This window comes from Octopus bimaculoides, chromosome 3 (assembly GCF_046866305.1).
Source record: "Octopus bimaculoides isolate indiv1 chromosome 3, ASM4686630v1, whole genome shotgun sequence".
In the NCBI taxonomy this organism is placed as follows: domain Eukaryota; kingdom Metazoa; phylum Mollusca; class Cephalopoda; order Octopoda; family Octopodidae; genus Octopus; species Octopus bimaculoides.
Genome location: NC_142930.1, coordinates 62867765 through 62889731, shown reverse-complemented (window position 1 = coordinate 62889731; position 21967 = coordinate 62867765). Strand labels below are relative to the sequence as shown.

General features: G+C 37.2%; 1 protein-coding gene across 1 annotated transcript in view; it reads left to right on the top strand.

Moving 5' to 3' along the window:
* The window catches only part of LOC106880649 (CDK5 regulatory subunit-associated protein 3), a 32282-nt gene extending 11733 nt beyond the window's left edge, over positions 1 to 20549 (top strand). Inside the window, exons 4-15 of the mRNA XM_014930691.3 lie at positions 888 to 991; positions 2490 to 2538; positions 3046 to 3134; positions 5295 to 5384; positions 7694 to 7830; positions 9516 to 9678; positions 11797 to 11895; positions 12431 to 12506; positions 14105 to 14190; positions 16840 to 17042; positions 18879 to 19050; positions 20387 to 20549. Of these exons, the coding sequence (XP_014786177.2) occupies positions 888 to 991; positions 2490 to 2538; positions 3046 to 3134; positions 5295 to 5384; positions 7694 to 7830; positions 9516 to 9678; positions 11797 to 11895; positions 12431 to 12506; positions 14105 to 14190; positions 16840 to 17042; positions 18879 to 19050; positions 20387 to 20458 (1340 nt within the window). The 3' untranslated portion in view covers positions 20459 to 20549. The remainder of the gene's footprint in view (positions 1 to 887; positions 992 to 2489; positions 2539 to 3045; positions 3135 to 5294; positions 5385 to 7693; positions 7831 to 9515; positions 9679 to 11796; positions 11896 to 12430; positions 12507 to 14104; positions 14191 to 16839; positions 17043 to 18878; positions 19051 to 20386) is intronic.
* The last annotated feature ends 1418 nt before the right edge of the window (positions 20550 to 21967 follow it).

Genomic DNA, 21967 nt, shown 5'->3' with positions numbered 1-21967 from the left:
TAGCGCTGGACAAGCAAACAGACACCATTAGCTTTTTTGGTGAATATTTTGTCTTGGATTGTGATTTGGCACTTCGTCTCTATCCAACCACCATGCAGAATGCTTGCTATTGTTGAAAAGAATCCATTTTTCATCAAACATAACAATATGATGCAAAACTGGTTTGCTTTTATTCCGTGACAGCAAAGAACAGCAAGTTTCAAGACAATGTGTCATTTGATGCTCGTTCAGTTCATGTGGTACCCACTTGTTCAGCTTTTTTACCTTGCTGATTTGTTTGGATGGTCCAATACAGTTGGAATCAAAACATCAAACTTTGCTGCTAACTCACTTCGTAGTTTGAGATGTATCCACTTCCACTACAGTTTCCAGCTCATCATTATCCACCTTAGTCTCAGGTCTACCATGGGGATGATTTTCAAGAGTGAAGTCACCAGACTGGAACTTCTCAAACCATCGATGTACAGTGTGCTCATTCACCACATCTTCATGAAACACCTCATTGATGTTTCATGCTGTCTGGGATGCATTGGTTCTATGATGGAACTCAGATTCATAAACAACACGGGTTCACAAAAATTGATTTTACAAGAGAAAACTCACAATATAAACAGATACCATTAATTGCATTTTGAAGAGTGATGATGTAACTCTTCAATGTTGTAAAACAGAATCATCAGGATAAAACATAAGAGTTAACGACTGTCAAACTTGGTGCATAAGAAAATTGGACATTTCATTCTTAATGACCTGATAATTACGATAATTTTCATTGAAGTAATATTTCAGGAAATGAATTCCTTTCATAAATGTTTAATCAGGATCAATTATATATATTAAATGTTTTTTTTCTCTTTCTTTCTTGGTGACATTTGTAACATTACAAGAAATCACTTACTTCCATGTGAAGGAAATAATGTCATTATTGTCAGAAGACACAGAGTCAGGAAAGAAGAACATCCTAGGACAATATTCAAATGAATTAACTAAGGTGATTTTTTAAAAATTTCATTTTGTTAAAGTTGTTTTAAAGATGACAGAAAGCAGAATTGCTAGTGCAGTGAACTTAGTACCAAACTGTGTTTAGTTATGTTCTGTGTTGAAATTCCAACATTGTTGACTTACACATTTAATTTTCTTCAGGATCATCATCATCATTGTTGTTGTTTTAGCATCCATTTTTCCATACTTATTTGGATCAGACAGAATTTGTAGAGGTCGATTTTCTACAGCTGGACGTTTTTCGTGTTACCAACCCCCACCTGTTCCCAAGGTAGTATTTCCCTGTCACCAGACATGTTTTCATGGAAGTTTGGTAATGACAGATACCACTTGCCTTGATGTTAAGGCAAAGGGATAGTAAAACACACACACACACACACACACACACACACACACACATGCATGCATGTGCATGCGCACGCGATGGGCTTATTGGTTGGCCCTGGGATTTAAAGGAAGACACTTTCTCTTGGTGTCACACAGTGGGACAGAACACAAAACCAATGTGGCTGGGAAGCAAACTTTTTACCACAAAAGTCAATTATTATTAAGCTGCTCTCTTCCTACAAATTTGTGATCTTGTATCAATATTAGAAACACTTGAAAGGCAGCCAGTTGGCAGAATTGTTAGCGTGCTGGGCAAATTGCTTATTGGTATTTCGTCTGTCTATACGTTCTGAGATTGACTTGCCTTTCATCCTTTTAGGGGCAATAAAATAAGTACCAGTTGATCATTGTGGTTGTTGAAATTGACTTAGCCCCTCCCCAAAATAGCTGGCCTTGTACCAAGAATTTGAAACTAATATTAGAAACACCTTTTGTTATTGTGTTGTCATTTTATTATGTTGTTGCAGTTATTGTTGTTTAGGTCAGCCTTATGACTAAAGGTATTTAAGTCATGACAATCTCATTTTCTTGCTACCATTTTCTGGAGCATTTTTTTGTGATTTTTTAAAATGAAACCTGTGATTTATCCCACCACTAAACTAAATCCAATATATCATTAATACTTATTTCTATTGATTTCTAAAGGCATTAAAGTCAAACTTGATTCTGGTGGGATTTGAACCTTAAAAAAAAAAAAGACATTTAAACTTTGATCACTGTTAATATTATTGTTCTTGTTATTTAACCTTAAGTTAATTCACATGCGTCCAGCAGTGATCAGCCTGTCTTTGTAAAGGCATATAGGAGTACATTATTTCATATGTCTTTCCCTTTTCTTAAGGTGGAAGGATATGAATTGAGGGAAATTTGGCTGCAATTTCTTGCAGGTTGAGCAAGTATGTTGCCTGATCTTCTCTTCTTTTTTTTTTGTTTTTGTTATTACTGTTACATTGCAATAGTTTGTTTTGCCTTTCATCCCTCCAGTTATGTTAAAATAGCTATCAGCTTTCTATAGTGACTCCTTCAATTACCTATACTTTTCTCTATGCGTAACCTGTCCCAATCTGAGAAGTTACTGTTACTTTTTCTTTTTCTTTTAGGCATGGTCAGAAATTTTAAATTTATATGAAAAGAATAACTTATATTTAGGTAAGTTAAACAGTAACAACTTGCTATTTTTTAATATTTTTGTGTTTCATAAAATATTTAATAATGTCTCAAGTTCAAGAATTCTTGCACAATACTATCTTTATAAAAATTGTACTGACTTCATAGAAAGTTTGCTCACTCATTGTTAGAATGTAGCTCCGTGATGCAATCAGTTAGCATGTGGAGCTGCTAGCTGAAAGGTTGGTGGTTCAAGTTCACCCAGGGATGTAGTGTTTTTTCATTATGTCCAACCCATGCTATCCTGGAAAATGACATTAAAGGGTGATGATGATTATCTTATTTGCATAATTTATGCTTTATCTTTCTTAAATCTTTTGATTAAAAACAAACCTTTTTGGTATTTTGCTATTTCTTAAATGAAAAATAGAAAAAAAAAAAACTTCCAGTTCCTTAAAATTAATAATTGTTAATTTTATAAGCAATTTATTTGCTTATGTTGATAATTGATACTATATTCTTTTTTTTTTTTTTTTAATATTTAACCAGCTGAATCAGGCCAAATCATGTCCAGAAATGTAAATTATGAAATTCCATGTTTGAAACGTCAAATTGCCAGATGTCAGCAGATTGAAAAGGTTATCCATTTATCTATTACCTCTCTAGTTATCAGTAATATTATGGTGAGATGGCAGAATCATTAGCATGTTGGCCAAAATGCTTAGTTGCATTTCTTCTGGATCTTTACATTCTGTGTTCAAATCCCACTGAGAGCAATTTTTTTGCTTTTCATCCTTTTGGGGTTGATAAAATAAAGTACCAGTCATACACTGGGGTTGATGGCATCAACTAACACTCTCTCCTTAAAATTGCTGGCCTTGTGCAAAAATTATAGGCGCAGGAGTGACTGTGTGATAAGTAGCTTGCTTACCAACCACATGGCTCCGGGTTCAGTCCCACTGTGTGGCACCTTGGGCAAGTGTCTTCTACTATAGCCTCGGGCCGACCAAAGCCATGTGAGTGGATTTGGTAGACGGAAACTGAAAGAAGCCCATCGTATATATGTATATATATATATATATATATATATATATATATATATATATATGTATGTGTGTTTGTGTGTCTGTGTTTGTACCCCCCACTATCGCTTGACAGCCGATGCTGGTGTGTTTACGTCCCCGTAACTTAGCGGTTTGGCAAAAAGAGACCGATAGAATAAGTACTAGGTTTACAAAGAATAAGTCCTGGGGTCGATTTGCTCGACTAAAAGGCGGTGCTCCAGCATGGCCGCAGTCAAATGACTGAAACAAGTAAAAGAGTAATTGTTATAGTTATTATTTTTAAAGTTTTTAATTTATTTTTTGACCCATTAGCATGTAAACTGGCCATATCTGGCCCAAATTTTCTACCGGTTTTATGTTCATACTGGTCCGATTTGGCCTATCACACCTACTCTACAATGTCATTCTAGAAATAAACAATCACATCTATGAGATTATGTATGATTAATTCCAAACAATATGAAGAAATAAACATTCTTTAAAGTGGATGAAACTTGTGGAAGAGGGAGATCCAGGAAGACATGGGACAAAGTATTGAAGACCTATCTCAAGCTACTGAACCATACAAAGGTGATGCCAGAGGGCTGAGTTATCTGGCACCTTGCTGTATTCAAGTAAACCCATCTGCCACAGCAGAATTGATACTGGAGCTGGTGCCACATTAAAAGCACTGGTGTTGGTGCCATATAAAAAGCACCCAATACACTATGGAGTGGTTGGCATTAGGAAGGGCATCCAGCTGTAGCAACCATGTGAGAACAAACAATAGAGCCTGGTGCAGTTCCTGGCCTTACGAGCTCCAGGCAAACCATCCAACCCATGCCAGCATGGAAAACATATTAAATGATGATGATGATGAGATGGAGGAGAGTAATCTGAATGCTAAATCGTTAAATTATTTCATAAAATAAAGAAAATCCTTATTGCTTGAGAGGATAAAATTTCAGGCTACCAAGCCATGATTTGTGGCTTTGTATTCACAACATGCATCTTCTCCAATTCACTTAACTGTTTTTCTTTACCCTCAAACTCTATAATATGCCTGCAGCATGTCTAAGTCCATGACTCATGAGTTTGTAGGCCTGTTATCTTAACTTTTCACGTCTTATGTAAATGACTGGACTTTGCTTGCTCTTTCTTCCAAGTTCAAATCCTGCTTGTATTGACTTGGCCTTTTATTCCATTAGTGAGCTGAGAGACTTGTAACAACATATTGGGTCGGAATTCAGTTGGCCATAGTCTGTCTCTCACAAAAGAATCCCAATTATTCCAATATGTATATGTGTGTGTGTGTGCGTGTAGCTTAGTGATTAGGATGTTGCACTTACAATTGTAAGATTGTGGTTTCAATTCCCAGAGCAGCAGTGTATTACATCATTTGATAGACTGGTCGACACAATGGTGCACTGTATGTATGTATATATACAGTAATATACATACATATGTATGTACATACATACATATGTACATACACTCATACATGTGTGTATGTGTATGTGTATGGATGAATGTAATGTTTAATTTTTATACCAGTTTTTATTCATAGTGCAATATTAAATATTTGTAAAATAAAATAAACTTCTTTGAAATGAGAAGGATTGGAGTCTGATAGTTTGACCTGGGCTCATCTTCAAAGGCTATGATATAACATAATATTTGTTTTATATGTTGATATAATTGAAATAACTGATGGGAAAATTATCTGTACTGTTTACAATTTCTTTCATTTAATAGGATTGTTTTAAAAAGGAATCAGACAACACTGTCAAAGCTGCAGATTATAAACACAGATACCAGAGTAGTTGCAAAAAGTATGGTATCAAAGTAAGATTTCTATTTCATTTTTCATTTTTTTTTTGTGTTAAACATAATTGTTTTATGTTTATATTGAATCTTCCCATTATTTCTCAAATCTTCAAAACAACAAGAGGTTTTGGAGTTTGGAAATGTTTGTGTGACAGAAAAAAAAATGACATTGAATGACTAAATATTTTCAGTCATTTATGAAGATGTTGGTCTGTGGAGGATGGTTTAGGCATCTAGTTAGAATGTTGGCCTACCTACTTGGCCAGTAAGGTAGCCTCATTCAAAAGCTACAACAATGCAAAGAAGCATATTGTGACCAATGAAGTATAATACCATCTAGCAATGTGGTCAGTACAGTGATACAGTGATATAAATACATCTTTATTTTAAGAGTGATGAAGGCACATGGTTTACTGGTTAGGGCATTTAGCTCATGATCATAAAGGTGTGAGCTTGATTCCTGGCAGTGCATTGTGTCCTTGAGCGGGACACTTTATTTCATGTTGCTCTAGTTCAGGGGTTTTCAAACTTTTTGACTTGCAGACCCCTTTATATTTCAGGCTTTACCCTTATAAATGCTTATGAAATTTATACATAAATATTTGCTTAAAATAACATATATTTTTCCATTTATTTATTTAACAGTATTTAACAAATAGGTTTATTGTCAATTATACACACAGGATTTTTTTAATACCTACTTAGTGAGAAGGATGTGCTTACTTGGTTTTGCACGGACCCCCAGTCTTGTCCTTGCGGACTCCCTGTGGTCCGCAGACCACAGTTTGAAAACCCCTGCTCTAGTTCACTCAGCTGGCAAAAATGAATAGTACCTATATTTCAAAGACCAGCCTTGTCACATTCTGTGTCATACTGGATCATCATCATCATCCATCATTTTGAATCTGGGTTTTGTCCCCGTTAATGGGGGTGGCCAGATCTACCTCAATGCCATAGCAATCACCCTCACACCATCTCACCTGGTTTTTGGCATCCTCCCTTCTCAACCCTTCCAATTTCCTCTGCTTTCGCTGCCCATTCACCCCAAACTCTAGCACCCTCTACAGAACATGCTCCTCATCCCTCCTCAACACATGCTCATACCACTGCACTCCATTCACCCTTGCCAGCCATTCTACTGATTCCTCCAACCCCAGCATCCCCATCAAGTCCTCAGTCCTCTTATCAAACAGTATCACACCACACATTTCTCTCACCATTGCTCTCTCGGTCCTTCTCAAAACTACCATCTCTCTCTCTCCCTCAAACACCATACAGCATTGCAGCTCTCACACAAATCCTATAGACCTTTCCTTTCAACTTCAATGAGAACCTTTTCCCATGTAATAATGCTCCACATTCCCTGAACTTCACCCAGCCAAGTCTTGCTCTTGCTGTCACAGATACTTCACATCCACCACTTGCACCTACCCTTTCTCCCAAATAGCAAAACCCTCTCACCGTCTCCACCTTGTCACATAGTGTTTCCACTAACTTCACCAGCCCTCCAGTTCCTTTCTCATGTCTCCCACAAACAAACTCTCTTGCCAGTCTTGTTGGTCTGTGGAGGATGGTTTAGGCATCCAGGTAGAATGTTGGCCTACCTGCTTGGCCAGTAAGGTAGCATCATTCTCCCTGAGAATTACATTGATGATGATGTACACATGTCTGTAGAGTGCTCAGCCACTTGCATGTTAATTTCACCAGCAGGGTGTTCTGTTGATTGGATCAACTGGAACACTCATCGTTTTAACTGGTGGGGTGCCTGTGTATTTTAAGAGTAACAAACATCTATATCTAAGGCTTCTATTGGTTAGTGGATCTATGTATCACATCTCATTGCTGAGCTGTCTACCTGTGTTACCATAGGACTACTCTATTAAAGTTGACTTGGGACTACTTAGCAACACCACCACTACTGCTTTCATCTTTATTAAAACCACTTCCATTAGTAGCACTGACAGCATCACCATCTCTGCAAGTCTTTACCAAATCCATTACTAACCACAGCTGCTGCCGCCACCACCACCACCACCACCACCATCACCACCACCACCATCATCCCTACCACCTTCAATGCCAATGACTTTGTCATTCCTGTCAGTTCAGCTACTGCCAGTTTTAGCCCTACCACTAACTCCATCACTATCACTATTATCGTCTTTACTGGGACCAATATTACCACCATCACCACCACCACCACCACCACCATCCACTTCACCAAGATCATTACTGTCATCATCTCTATCAATATCACTACCATCAGTTTAATTGTTACTTTAGCTCACCAACTGTATTAATTGTTATACTTAATTTATTACTTGCAGGGTGATAAAATCAAGGTGGAGTTGTTTGAATTGGCGAAGGAATTACCGCAGTTATTATGTGAGTTAACAAATGCTGTCAAATCACTCGACCCAGTTGCTGACTACTATAGGAATTTTATTGATTTCATTGTTGAAAGGTCAGTAATTTAGTAATTTAAACTAACATACAGGGAAAATGTTTTTAATGACCCTCTCATTTCCCTTAATTTGTATTTAACTTCTTACAGACAAGACTCTGCTACACTACAATGCCAATCATCAAGGAAGCCACTACATGGCTATGTAATCTACCAGAAGTACAACCAAATCTCCCTCAAGCCACACCTTAATTCTTAAAAAACAGAGACAACATTGGATGAATATAGTCATAGATTTATTATTTCTGCTAAGCTGCAGACAGGATGATCACTACTGAAATAGCTTTGATTTTAGGCCTGCTCAATTGGAGCTAACCAGGGCTAAGCAATGACCAATACTGTATATTGGAATGCACAGTATAATCCATAGCCAGCCCTGTGTATCAAATATCTGGTTTGTGGGTCATATATAATTAATTAAATTGATTGACTACCAAGGTGTCATAGGTTTGCTTGAGTAAGACTAACAGCATTTCACCCTGAATGTTCTGAATTCAGATTCTGCCAAGGTTGACTTTGCCTTTCATCCTTTTCAGGGTCAATAAAATAAATACCAGTTGAACACTGGGGTCAATCCAATTGACTTACTCCCTCCCTGAAATTGCTGGTCTTGTGCCAAAATTCGAAATCAAAATACTCCAGGCCTAATTATGGTTTATAAGAAAAACACATTTTTTAAATGGTTATTTCAATATTACACACACGAAAAAGATACCAGTGAAAGGTGTAAAAGTACTTGAAGCAAACAGTGAAATGTTTTATAAGAGGCTTTATTTTTGTATGTTGTTGTTGAGTCTCATATTATTTTTTTGTTATGAAAGTCTTAAACAAGGTGAGAAGCCACTTTGTGTAAGGGATTATGAAGATGGAAACTTAGTAAGATTTACGATCAAATGCATTCCAGCTGTGATCACATCTCTTTTTTTTTATGAGGCAAGTGAAATCGAAATCTAACTAAATTTGTAGACTGGCACCCATGCTAACGTCTTCATTGAACACTAAACTTGGCTTGCGAAGACCTGTTGGGGCAAGCGAAAACGAAATCGTGATGGCACCAGTACCAGTAAATCACTAAGAGCACTGTCTGAGCGTGATCATTGCCAGAGCACCAGCTGTCTGGCTTCCGTGCCGGTGGCACATAAATAGCACCATTTGAGCATGACCGTTACCAACATCGCCTTCCTGGCACTTGTGCCAGTGGCACGTGAAAAGACATTCGAGCAAGATCGTTGCCAGTGCCCCTGGACTGGCTCCTGTGCAGGTGGCACGTAAAATACACCATTTCGAGCGTGGCCGTTGCCAGTACCCCCTGACTGGCCTTCGTGCCAGTGGTACGTAAAAGCACCCACTACACTCTCTGAGTGGTTGGCGTTAGGAAGGGCATCCAACTGTAGAAACTCTGCCAGATCAGATTGGAGCCTGGTGTAGCCATCTGGTTTCACCAGTCCTCAGTCAAATCGTCCAACCCATGCTAGCATGGAAAGCGGACATTAAACGATGATGATGATGATGATGATGATGAGTATATCTCAGACTACAATATCCAATGTGTCCTTCCTTTTGAGGTGATAAGATGTGATTTGAGAATAATTTGGTTGCTATTTATAGTAACTTAAGTGACAAGGTAGTGGCTTCCAAATTCTTTTTGGCACCATAATGTATAGCTGTTTCTTTTCTCTTTGTAGAAATGACTTTTCTGGAGATTCTCTATCTATGGTGAAGTTTATCATCAACAAAGGCAACTGCAGTGTGTATGAATGGAGAACAGGTCAACCACCCATTACTATAATAGATGAGCATCAGCTAACCAATGAGGAACAAAACGACAAACGTGCCCAAGATGATAGTGTAAATAATTTAAAGTCTGTCACATGTAAATTGGAATATGTATAGACATTATCGTCAGTGATATATATGTATATATATATTCTTTTATTCTTTTATTTGTTTCAGTCATTAGACTGCAGCCATGGTGGGGCATCGCCTTGAAGGATTTTAGTCAAAGGAATCAGCCCTAGTACTTTTTAATTTTTTTTAAAGCCTGGTACTTATTCTAGCAGTCTATTTTGCCAAACCGTTAAGTTACAAGGATATTAACACTCTGACACCGGTTGTCAAGTGTTCGTGGGGGACAGACACATACACAAACAACACACACACACACACACACACCTATATACTGCCTGGCCTTTGTGCCGGTAGCATGTAAAATCACCCACTACACTCGGAGTGGTTGGTGTTAGGAAGGGCATCCAGCTGTAGAAACTCTGCCAAATCAGATTGGAGCCTGGTGTAGCCATCTGGTTCACCAGTCCTCAGTCAAATCGTCCAACCCATGCTAGCATGGAAAGCGGACGTTAAACGATGATGATGATATATAATGGGCTTCTTTCAGTAGGATTAAACTTGGAACCATGTGGTTGGAAGGCAAGCTTCTTACCACACAGCTACTGATCAAACAGATTCCAAAAAGGCTGGTGTTGTTGTTTTGCATTGAAAAGACATATTAATTAGTAAAAATCAATAAAAATAGTTGCCATGGAGAATGGAAGATCCAATGTTTTGAGCAAGGTCCTTCCTCAGAAAAAGTTGAAAGGAGAGAAATTAATGAGAGTCAGCAAAGTATTTTTTTTTTAAATCTAAGTTACAAAACTCTTTTGTCTCTCTTTTTATTTTCCTCCCTTATTTTCTCCTTTCAACTTTTCCCTTGAAGAAGGACTCTGTCTGAAACATTGGATTTTCCATTCCTTATGGCAATTTCACTTTACTCTTTTTATTGATTTTACTGATATATATATTTTTTATCTTTCATCTTTTGTTTGTTTCAGTCATTAGATAGTGGCCATGCTGGGGCACTGTCTTGAAGAATTTTTAGTTGAATGAATCAACCCCCTATACTTATCTTTTGAAGCCTTGTACTTATTCTATCAGTCCCTGTAACCAAACTGCTAAGTTACAGGGGCATAAACACATCAACACTGGTTATCAAGTGGTATTGGAGGACACACACACACACACAGAATTATTTTAGTTTGTTGTGTTTTTTTGTTCATTGTCCTGTATGTTCATTAGCTATTTTCAGTGACTTTCTACTTCTGGCACCACCAAAAGTGAACAATATCCACTTTAAAGGCGCAAAATTGTAAGGATGTTTTGAATGTTGATTGATGAGGAATTAGCTACGAATTTTCTGTTAGTTATTTCTGTGAAATTTTTTAAATACACACATACACATACGTGTATATATATATATATATATATATATGTGTGTGTGTGTGTGTGTGATAGGCTTCTTTCAGTTTCTGTCTGTCAAATCCACTCCCAAGGCTTTGGTCAGCCTGAGGTTATAGTAGAAGACTGTCCATGGTGCCATGCAGTGGGACTGAATCTGGAGTCATGGGGTAGGGAGCCAAAATTCTTACCATCCACTTTTCTGTGCTTGCAAAGGTCAGGTGGAGTTTATTGAGACAGATCTTCCTATGCCCAGAGACCCTTCCTGTCACCAACCATGACCTCTTCCAAGTAAGGTAATATTTTCCCATAGTTAAGGCATACTTTTGCAGAATATGACAGTAATACTCATTTACAACTATCATGCAATGTCAAGGCAAGGGTAACACATACTCTCTCTCTCTTTTTCTCCTTTTATTTCCTGTCCGCCAAACCTACTCGTAAAGTTTTGGTTGGTCCTGGGTTACAGTAGGTTGAGAAGCAAAACTTTTCAGCCATGCAGCCATATATATTCACATATATATTTGGTTGAAGGAAACTGTATTTTCTTTTTACCCAAACCCAGGAACTTTTCAGTACCCCTTCATATTATAGCTATTTACAGTTAGGGACACTAAACTAGTGAGAATTCAATGTATACATTGCAGGCCTTCTTGAATGTAGATAACTGGAAGAATATTTATTTATACATTTGTCTGGGTTTTCACATTCTTTGATTTATTTCTCATATTTTAGATTGATTGGGGAAATATTGAAGAAAGCAATGAAGTTAATTTTGAAGATATTGATTTTGATATGTCCCAGATAACTGTAGAATCTTCTGAAAATAATGAGGTAGGATTACGTCTTCTTTTATTTTCATTTTCTGATCTTTTCTGAGTCTGCTATCTGTTGAGATTTTTTTTCTTATACCAAATAAAAATTATCTCAACTAGTTTGAAGAAAGTTCTTAGACTGTCAGCTATTTCACATAATTTCAAATTTTTTTAATGTTTTATATTGTTTTTACTGCTTATTATAAACTGCTTGATTCTTAAGTAGGGGATACCTTGTTTTATGGGCAACATTTTTTTTTAACTTCAGAACCTTAATATTTCTAAAAATACATTTAACCCTTTAGTATTCAGATTCTGTCAAAAATAATGCTTATTTATTCACATTGTTTTGAATTAATCATGCAGTATCTTGTAGGTTCGAGATTTTGATGATTGACATTGCAAGGTAGGTGTGAGATACCAGATCTGGTTGGTTTGAATACAAAACAGGTAGAATATTTGGGCCAGATATGACTGGTTTAAAAGCTAAATGAGTAATTGTGAAAAATGACTAATTCATAACTTTTTTTCTATTTTTCAATTAACTTTAACAGAAAAATGGTGAAATAGATTGGGGAGATGACACAGAAACCACTGATAAGACATCTAAAAAACATGCTAAAATTACAGGTTTGTATTCCCTTTGTTTGCATTTATCATCCCTAATCTTTGTCTCTAGTCCTGAATGCTAATCTTCGTCTCTAGTCCTGAATGCTAATCTTCGTCTCTAGTCCTGAATGTTACTGTGTAACACAATTTTTGTCCTTGGGCAACAACTGATATTTCCTATTTGCTTACCTCTAGAAAGTATGAATAATGGCTAATATTTCCTTCAAACTTTGCTTTTGTTGCATTTATTCAAACTCAAAAGAATCCCCCTTAACACACAGCTATGATGCTCTCCTAATACTCCTGCTCATGGTCAGAGATGCACATATTATCAGCCATGAAGAAACATGCTCAGCTGGTTAAAACCAAGCAACTGTGGTATTGAGCAGAATATTTGCTATAATGATATTTCTGCTTCAGCAATTCAGCACTGAATTTGAAACGTAATGGAAAATAGGTCAGTTTCAATACATTGATGTCCAGGTCACAAAAGCAAAGCTTGAAGGGAATAGTAGTCATTTCCTTTGATTTCTAGATAGAAGCAAATAGGAAATAACACTTACTGACCAAAGACAAAAAAAGGAAAATAAAAATTTTGTTACACAGTCTAATTTATTAAAGGCAGATTTACAATATTCATTTTTGAAAGATGTTCATCTTGGAAGTACATTTCACAGAGGAATGGTTTCCCTTTGATCCTTTTAACACCCAACTCCTAAAATCACCCCTAGTTCTATGATTCAAACTTCCTGTTTTCAAGTGATCTAAATTGAAACCTTCCATAGTAAAGATTCCATGGTAATGTGTGTTTCAAACATCAAGTCATCAAGGACAAAGTTATTTTATTAAATTTTTCATTGTTATTAAAATTTAACTGACAGAAAGGCAGTAACAAAAGACTCAAAGCCATGAAAGTAATTGAGTAGCTTAAAAAAATGGTCCTTTCAAGTTAGATATAAAAGTGTGTTTCTCTGTGGTTTATTGAACTGTTGCAAAATTTGAAACCTTTTAAGTTAATTGTTCTGCTTAAGCGAAACACATCACTCTCTCTCTCTCTCTCTCTCTCTCTCTCTCTCTCTCTCTCTCTCTCTCTCTCTCTCTCTCTCTCTCTCTCTCTTTCTCTCTCTCTCTCTCTCTCTCTCTCTCTTTCTCTCTCTCTCTCACACACACATGCCTGCATAAGGTTGCTCACCCTGCTAGAAATAGCAACCAAATCCTATCTTAAATAAAGAAGGACATATTGGACAATGAAATACTTAATGTACAATAAGATGGATGGTCATAGCTGAAATGTTTTTGACCATAAGTCTGCTTGATCTTGGCTTACATGGGTCTAAATAATAACATCATCACGTACAGATGAACATACCTGTGCGTGTGTGCGCACGCGAGCACACACACACACACACACACACACACGCACGCACACACACACACACACACACACACACACACTTGTAAAATAATGATAAATTAAAGTAGGAAGATTAGATTAGTTATTTCCTCAGTTCTCACCATATCCTTGTGTGTGGAGTAGTGGAGGTGAGGGTGAAAGAATATTGGTTTGGCATTATAGGTAAGAACACAGACTTTCAAGCTTAACTGTTTCATTAATTTAGAAAATGGAGTAGCCCGAGGTAATGATGCCCTCACAGTTCTTGAGGCCCAGGATACAAGAAATTTGTTGATGGAAGACTTGATGGAGGTAAAAGTATTGTTTGTACTGTCTGTATATTTAACCCTTTTACATTCATATTACTCTGACAAATTTAACACTTATCAATTCATTGTTTTGAATTAATCATGCAATATTTTAATTAATTAATATCCATAATTGCCCACGGGCATATGGCGTAGTGGTTAAGAGCGCGGGCTACTAACCCCAAGATTCTGAGTTCAATTCACGGCAGCGACCTGATTAATAATAGTAACAATAATAATAATATAATAATAGTAACATCGTTAGGAATGAGAACCCAGGTTTGAAAATTTCCCCAAGACGCCTGACGAAGGCTGGAGGGTATATCAGCCGAAACGTTGTGTTAACAACAAACAAGATGAGGACAAATATCCATCAAAAGTAAATCATGTAAATAATATCTTATAGCTTTGAGATTTTAATGATGTGTTTGTTTATTTTTAGAATAACATTGCAGGGTAGGTGTGAGAGGCCAGTTGTGGCTGATTTGGCCATAAAACAAAGAGAACATTTTAGTCAGATATGGCTGGTTTAAATGCTAAAGGTTTAAACAGTTCTTAGTCTAATGAATACAATTAATTTTTTTAATTTAAACAGTTCTTGTAGGAATATATAGAGCCACTCATTTCTGCTGATTGCATATGTTTATTGATAAAATTTCAGTAGTGGCATTGTTTTTAGAATTTAACTGACAGAAAGGCAGTGTATTTCAGCAGAAAAACATGGGTCTAAATAATAACATCGTGGCACCTTGGGCAAGTGTCTTCTATTATAGCCTCGTGAGTAGATTTGGTAGATGGAAACTGAAAGAAGCCTGTCGTATATATATATATATATATATATATATATATATATATGTGTGTGTGTGTGTGTCTGTGTTTGTCCCCCCAACATCGCTTGACAACCAATGGTGGTGTGTTTTCGTCCCTGTAACTTAGCAGTTCGGCAAATGAGACCGATAGAATAAGTACTAGGCTTCCAAAGAATAAGTCCTGGGGTCGATTTGCTCGACTAAAGGCGGTGCTCCAGCATGGCCACAGTCAAATGACTGAAACAAGTAAAAGAGTAAGTAAGAGTAAAAAGAGTATGTGCTAATTAAACTAATTTTAAAAATTTCTAGTTGATCAGAGTTTTACTTCCAAGAGACAAAGAACTGGTTGAAATTAGATAAACAGTCTTTCAGATTATCTGAAAAATGTATTCATTGTATTTATTCAATGGATACCAACAGTACAAAAGAGACTGAAACAATAAAGATTTTTTTTCTTTTTGAAATGGCTTAGGATATTTTTTAAATGAAAAGTAGACATACTATAGGTGCAGGCATGGCTGTGTGGATAAGAAACTTGCTTTGCAGCTAAATGGTTTTAGGTTCAATCCGATTTTGTAGCACCTTGTGCAAGTGTCTTCTACTATAGCTCCAGGCTATAGTGACTTGTGAGTGAATTTGTTAGATGGAAACTGTAGAAGCCTGTCATATATATGTGTGTCTATGTGTCTCTGTATTTGTGTATGGCCTCCCTATCACTATTTGACAACTGGTGTTGGTTTGCTTATATCCTTGTAACTTAGCAGATTTGCCAAAAGAGACCAACAGACTTAAAAAGAATAAGTACTGGGGTCGAGTTGTTCAATTAAACCCTTCAATGTGGTGCCCCAGCATGGTCGCAGCCCAATGACTGAAACAAGTAAAAGATAAAATGTGATCAATTGAATGATCCCTATTATATTATTAACACGTTTTATCTATTTTCGATGTATGAAAGGCAGTGTGAAGCTTGGTGAAATCAAAACTCATAAATTAAAGGCACTGAGCTTGGTACCATAGAAATCTATGTCTCTTGCGTCAGTGTCATTAAGCCAACACTGATGATTTGAGGAATGAGAAGTAGCAGTGAGTCAACTAGTATGATGCTAGGCCTCAGATGTGATTATATCAATTCTGTTATTGAGCTATCCAACTCTTATCATCATCATCATTTAACGTCCGCTTTCCATGCTAGCATGGGTTGGACGATTTGACTGAGGACTGGTGAAACCAGATGGCTACACCAGGCTCCAATCTGATTTGGCAGAGTTTCTACAGCTGGATGCCCTTCCTAACGCCAACCACTCAGAGAGTGTAGTGGGTGCTTTTACGTGTCACCGGCACGAAGGCCAGTCAGGGGGTACTGGCAACAGCCACGCTCAAAATGGTGTATTTTATGTGCCACCTGCACCAGAGCCAGTCCAGGGGCACTGGCAACGATCTTGCTCGAAAGTCCTTACACGTGCCACGGGCACAAGTGCCAGAAAGGCGACGCTGTGCATAGGTGCCATCACAATTTCGCTTTCGCTTGCCCCAACAGGTCTTTGCAAGCAGAATTTCGTATCCAATGAAGGAGACGACGTTGGCATGGGTGCCAGTCATTGAATTTAGTTCGATTTCGATAAAAAAGCATCATTATCATCCTCCTTTAATGTCCACTTTTCATGCTGGCTTAAGTTGGATGGTTTGACCACAACTAGCAAGCAGGAGAGTTGCACCAGTTCCTGAATGGGAAGGAAAAATGTACATTGAAATAATGCGACTGATTTGAAATCACTAATCTTGAAATAATTATTACCTTGTCAGTCTATGTAATATACCATATATGAATGTATTTATTTCCACAGCTGCAATTTTTTCTCAACCAACGCTTAAATGAACTCCAAGAGCCTGTGAATACCCTGAGTATGAGTCAGTTTGAAAATGCATCACAGGATATCCTTCTGTCACCTCAAGAAATGTCTTCAATGATAAATCTAGTAAAAACAGCCTGGAACCTCTTTGCTTTAGAACACACAAAGCATTTATTGCAAATTAAACGATCTCCAAAGTAAGAACATGCCTTCGTTTTGTTGTTTCATTCTGTACATTCTATGCTAACATTCATCATCATCATCATACGTCCATTTTCCATGTTGACATGGGTTGGACATTTTATATATATATATATATATATATTACGGAGATGTACTTGCATAGCAAGTGACCTGATGCAGCACAGAATTTTGTCAGTGAACAGGTCGCAGTCTCAAAGCAACGAAAATATTTTGACAAATTAAATTTAAATGTTGAAGTGAATCTAATGGTCTTTGTGTGTTATTTCAAATGGCTTATAAACACCATCCACGCTGCAATTGTGTGTGTGTGTGTATATATATATGTATATATATATATACACATATTTAATCAAACTTTAATCTTGAAATTTGTATTTTTATCTCTGTTAGTTTCCTATAATTAGATGCTAAAACCATATATTAAGTTAGCTATCAACAAACATTTCACCTAAAAGGTATTTCTTTAGAATAAAATATTCATCATATTGCCTGAAAACTCTATCTGCTCTCAAGTGAAAAAGTAAATAGAGACAATTCGACATTTGATAGAGTTATCTACCTTATGTAAAATCGCCTGTTGTGATGTTATATAATAGGCTCTGCTTGAGATGCTGAGAAAAATTTGTGGATGGTGTAAATATCAGGACAATATTCTGTAGCTCTGTATGTCACAGAAACTTCAGCAAGGTAAAAATTATCTCAGAAATTCATTCAACAAAAATACAGTTATAATATCATATGTGTTTGTTGAATAAGAGTGTGGAGATAATGTGAAAATTGAAGGACATTGATAATCTTTGATTGGAAAAAAAAAAACAAGTCAGGAATGGTAGAATATGTATGGAGAAAATGTTTCTAGGTTTTAGAGAGTATCCTAAAAAATTTTGGTTACACGTCCCAGATATCATCTTCATCTGGTTATATCGGTGGAAGTTGTACAACCGTGAAATAGGAAGTATGTCTATTTTTAATCTTATTCACCTGTCATATAAATTAATTTCAAGTTTTGGCACAAGGCCGGCATTTTTGGGCATGGGAGCAAGTCAATTGCATCAACCCTGGTACTCAAAAAGGTATTTATTTTATCGATCCTGAAAGGATGAAAGGCAAAGTTGACATCTGTGGAATTTGAACTCAGAAATGAAGACAGATGAAATGCCGCTAAGCATTTCACCCAACTTGCTAATGATTCTTCCAGCTCACTGCCTTACATTCATATAAATTGGGATATAGATTGGATTATTACACCAATATTCCACCTCTTAGGCTCTTGTCACTTTTATTTGCTTAGTGTTTTTACTTCCTGCTCTACTTGATCTTTGAGGAGGCGCAATGGCCCAGTGGTTAGGGCAGCAGACTCGCGGTCATAGGATCGCGGTTTCGATTCCCAGACCGGGCGTTGTGAGTGTTTATTGAGTGAAAACACCTAAAGCTCCATGAGGCTCTGGCAGGGGATGGTGGCGAACCCTGCTGTACTCTTTCACCACAACTTTCTCTCACTCTTACTTCCTGTTTCTTTAGTGCCTGTAATTCAAAGGGTCAGCCTTGTCACACTGTGTCACGCTGAATATCCCCGAGAACTACGTTAAGGGTACACGTGTCTGTGGAGTGCTCAGCCACTGGCACGTTAATTTCACGAGCAGGCTGTTCCGTTGATCGGATCAACTGAAACCCTCGACGTCGTAAGCGACGGAGTGCCAACAACAAAACTTGATCTTTGATAGTGCCAGCTTATCCCTGTGTCAATCATTCTTCCAACAGTACTCATTAAATTTAGTCTAAGTTTATAAAAGTAACTGAGAAATAAATAATGTTTCATTATTTTTCAGGTATGTTGAAAGATTGGAAGAGAGTTTACGACAAAACCTGATTCTAGCAGATAAGATGGTCTTTCAAGAAAAGGAAATGGCAAGGAGAAGACAAGAAGCCCAAAGAGAAGAAGGAGAGCTACAACCAAAACTTGATGCCTTACGGAGTGAAACAAAAGAGCTTAAAAAACAGGTAAGGATCAAAAATATTAGTATACAGTTTATATATGCAGCTTGTATCATCTACATACATTACACAGGCATGGCTATTGGTAACAAAGTTTACTTCATAACCACATGTTTTAAGGTCTATCCCACTGTATGGCACCTTGAGTAAGTGTCTTCTACTATAGCCTCTTTGGACTGACCAATATTTTGGGAGTAAAAATTGGTAAATGGAAACTGTACTGAAACCTGTTATATGTGTGATGTGTGTGTATGTGTGTGTGTGTGTGTGTGTGTGTATTGCTATAGGAAGGGTTGATCTTGCAGAAAGCTATAGTGTCTGACTTCTTGGTTTGACCTGGACAAATATGTTCAGCTTATTGCCATGTCACCTGCCAAGAAGGTTGGATCTTTTTTTCCATGCTCACAAATTTCTTATGCCTGAGAATAGCTTGAATCCCTATAAGGCCACTATTCAACCTTACATTGAATATTGGTGTCATTTTTGGGCTGATGTCTCCTCTAGTAACCTTAATAACTTGCTTGATCAAATTCAGAATTGTGTTGTTAACATGGTGAGTCCTCTTCTTTTTGCTAGGTTGGAGTCTTTGGCCCATCATCGAAATGTAGTGATGATGTTTCTCACCTGGTACCCTCTGTCAGGACCTTTAAACTTGTTACCTGCCTCTTTTTCCAGTCATATCATTTCTATATCAGGTTTCCTATTAAGCATAATTTCTTTAATTCTAATAGCTTCTTTCCTCCAACTGCTGTTCTCTGGAACTCACTACCAATGTTTTGTTTTCTTCAGCCCTATGATATTCATTTCTTTAAGCTTTCTATCGATCAACATTTTTTGAATATGTAGGCCTCTTCTTTTTTTTTTCTATATCTTTTGTTTGTTTTGTAGTCCCTTATGCTATTGTGACTGCAAGCCTTGTTTGGGACAAATTCATTAAAAAAAACAAAGAAAAAACACTCACATGCATGTATGTGTGTGTGCGTGTTCATTTTTGTCTGTCTTCATATGATACCATTTGGGTGGTGATGATGTTTGGCTGTTTCAGTATGTGAAGACAAGTCAAATAAAAGTGCCTAACTTGAAATATGGGTAAGATTAGCAACAGTAAGGATGTCCAGCCATAGGATACTGCTTCAATAATTCTTGTCCAACACATACCAGCTTGGAAAAACAAATGAACAAAGTTATTAAAACTCCAAAATTTACACCATATGTGAAAGTCAAAGATAAATTCAAGTTAATAAAATGAATAGCAGTTTCTGAACATATTCTTTTTGTTATGAAGATGAAAATAATTTTAGAGATGAGAGAAAATAATAAATGTGCTTTCTTTTCTTTTCAGATTGAAGGTGAAGTGTCCAAGAAATACAAAAACAGAGTTGTCAACATTATAGGAGAAATTAATGTTATTTGAGAATAACCAAAGCTGTTGTTATGATCATTGTTTTTCTGAGAAAGGATATTCTCTTAAATGACCAATTAAATATTATATTAACAACTTAGAATGATTCAAAGAGTTATTAATGATTTATGAATGAGATTAGTTATTATTTAATCCCGATTAAGTTGTGGAGGTGCAATGGCCCAGTGATTAGGGTTGCGGACTCGCGGTCATAGGATCGCGGTTTCGATTCCCAGACCGGGCATTGTGAGTGTTTATTGAGTGAAAACACCTAAAGCTCCACCAGGCTCTGGCAGGGGATGGTGGCGAACCTTGCTGTACTCTTTCACCACAACTTTCTCTCACTCTTTCTTCCTGTTTCTGTTGTGCCTGTAATTCAAAGGGTCAGCCTTGTCACATTGTGTCACGCTGAATATCCCCGAGAACTACGTTAAGGGTACATGTGTCTGTGGAGTGCTCAGCCACTTGCATGTTAATTTCACGAGCAGACTGTTCCGTTGATTGGATCAACTGGAACCCTCGACGTCGTAAGCGACGGAGTGCCAACAACAATCCCGATTAAGTAGTCTTTTAACCGAAAGTGTTCTATCAGTGACCATTCTGTCTGTTTTGCATCTCTACTTTGTCTAATATATCTTTCCATTTTTAAAATAGGTAAGAGGGGATTTGAGGGAGATTTAGTTGCTATTTCTTGCTGCCGAATGACTGCATAGTGAAAGTCTTTGTTGGCTCATATGTAGATGAGGTGGTTTCCCTTCAGCACAATTTTTAGTTAACTTATTGGATATGGGAGGTATTGCTGGATTTTAAGTGCAAGCATAGCTTTGTTGATAAGAAGTTTGCTTTCCAACCATGTTGTTTCAGGTTGAGTCCCACTGCATTTCACCTTGGAAATTCAGGGTTGATAAAGTAAGGTACTCGTCTAGAGTAATGGATCAGCAGAATTGTAAGGGTGTTGGACAGGATGCCTTTTAGCATCTGAACTTTATTTTTTTATTATACTTTTCTCTTGGACAACATCAGTGACAAGGAGAGTTCAAGTGAGAATATGTATATGTGTGTATGTGTGTGCGTATATTTATATATATGTGTGTGTGTGTAACATGCACATACACACACACACACACACACATCATCATCATCATCATCGTCGTCATTTAACGTTCCTTTTCCATGCTGGCATGGGTTGGACGGTTCAACTGGGGTCTGGGAAGCCAGGAGGCTGCACCAAACACCAATCTGATCTGGCAGTGTTTCAGATCAGATTGGAGCCTGGTGCAGCCTCCTAGCTTCCCAGACCCCAGTTGAACCTTCCAACGCATGCCAGCACGGAAAACGGACGTTAAACGATGATGATGATGATGTGTGTGTGTGTGTGTGTGTGTGTATGAATACACACACATATATATCTATCTGTCTATCTACCTATATCTATATATATCTATACACACGCACATACATGAAAATATCTGTAAGAAAAGTTGCTGATCAATATGAATTGGTTTTGGAAAACTTATTTCT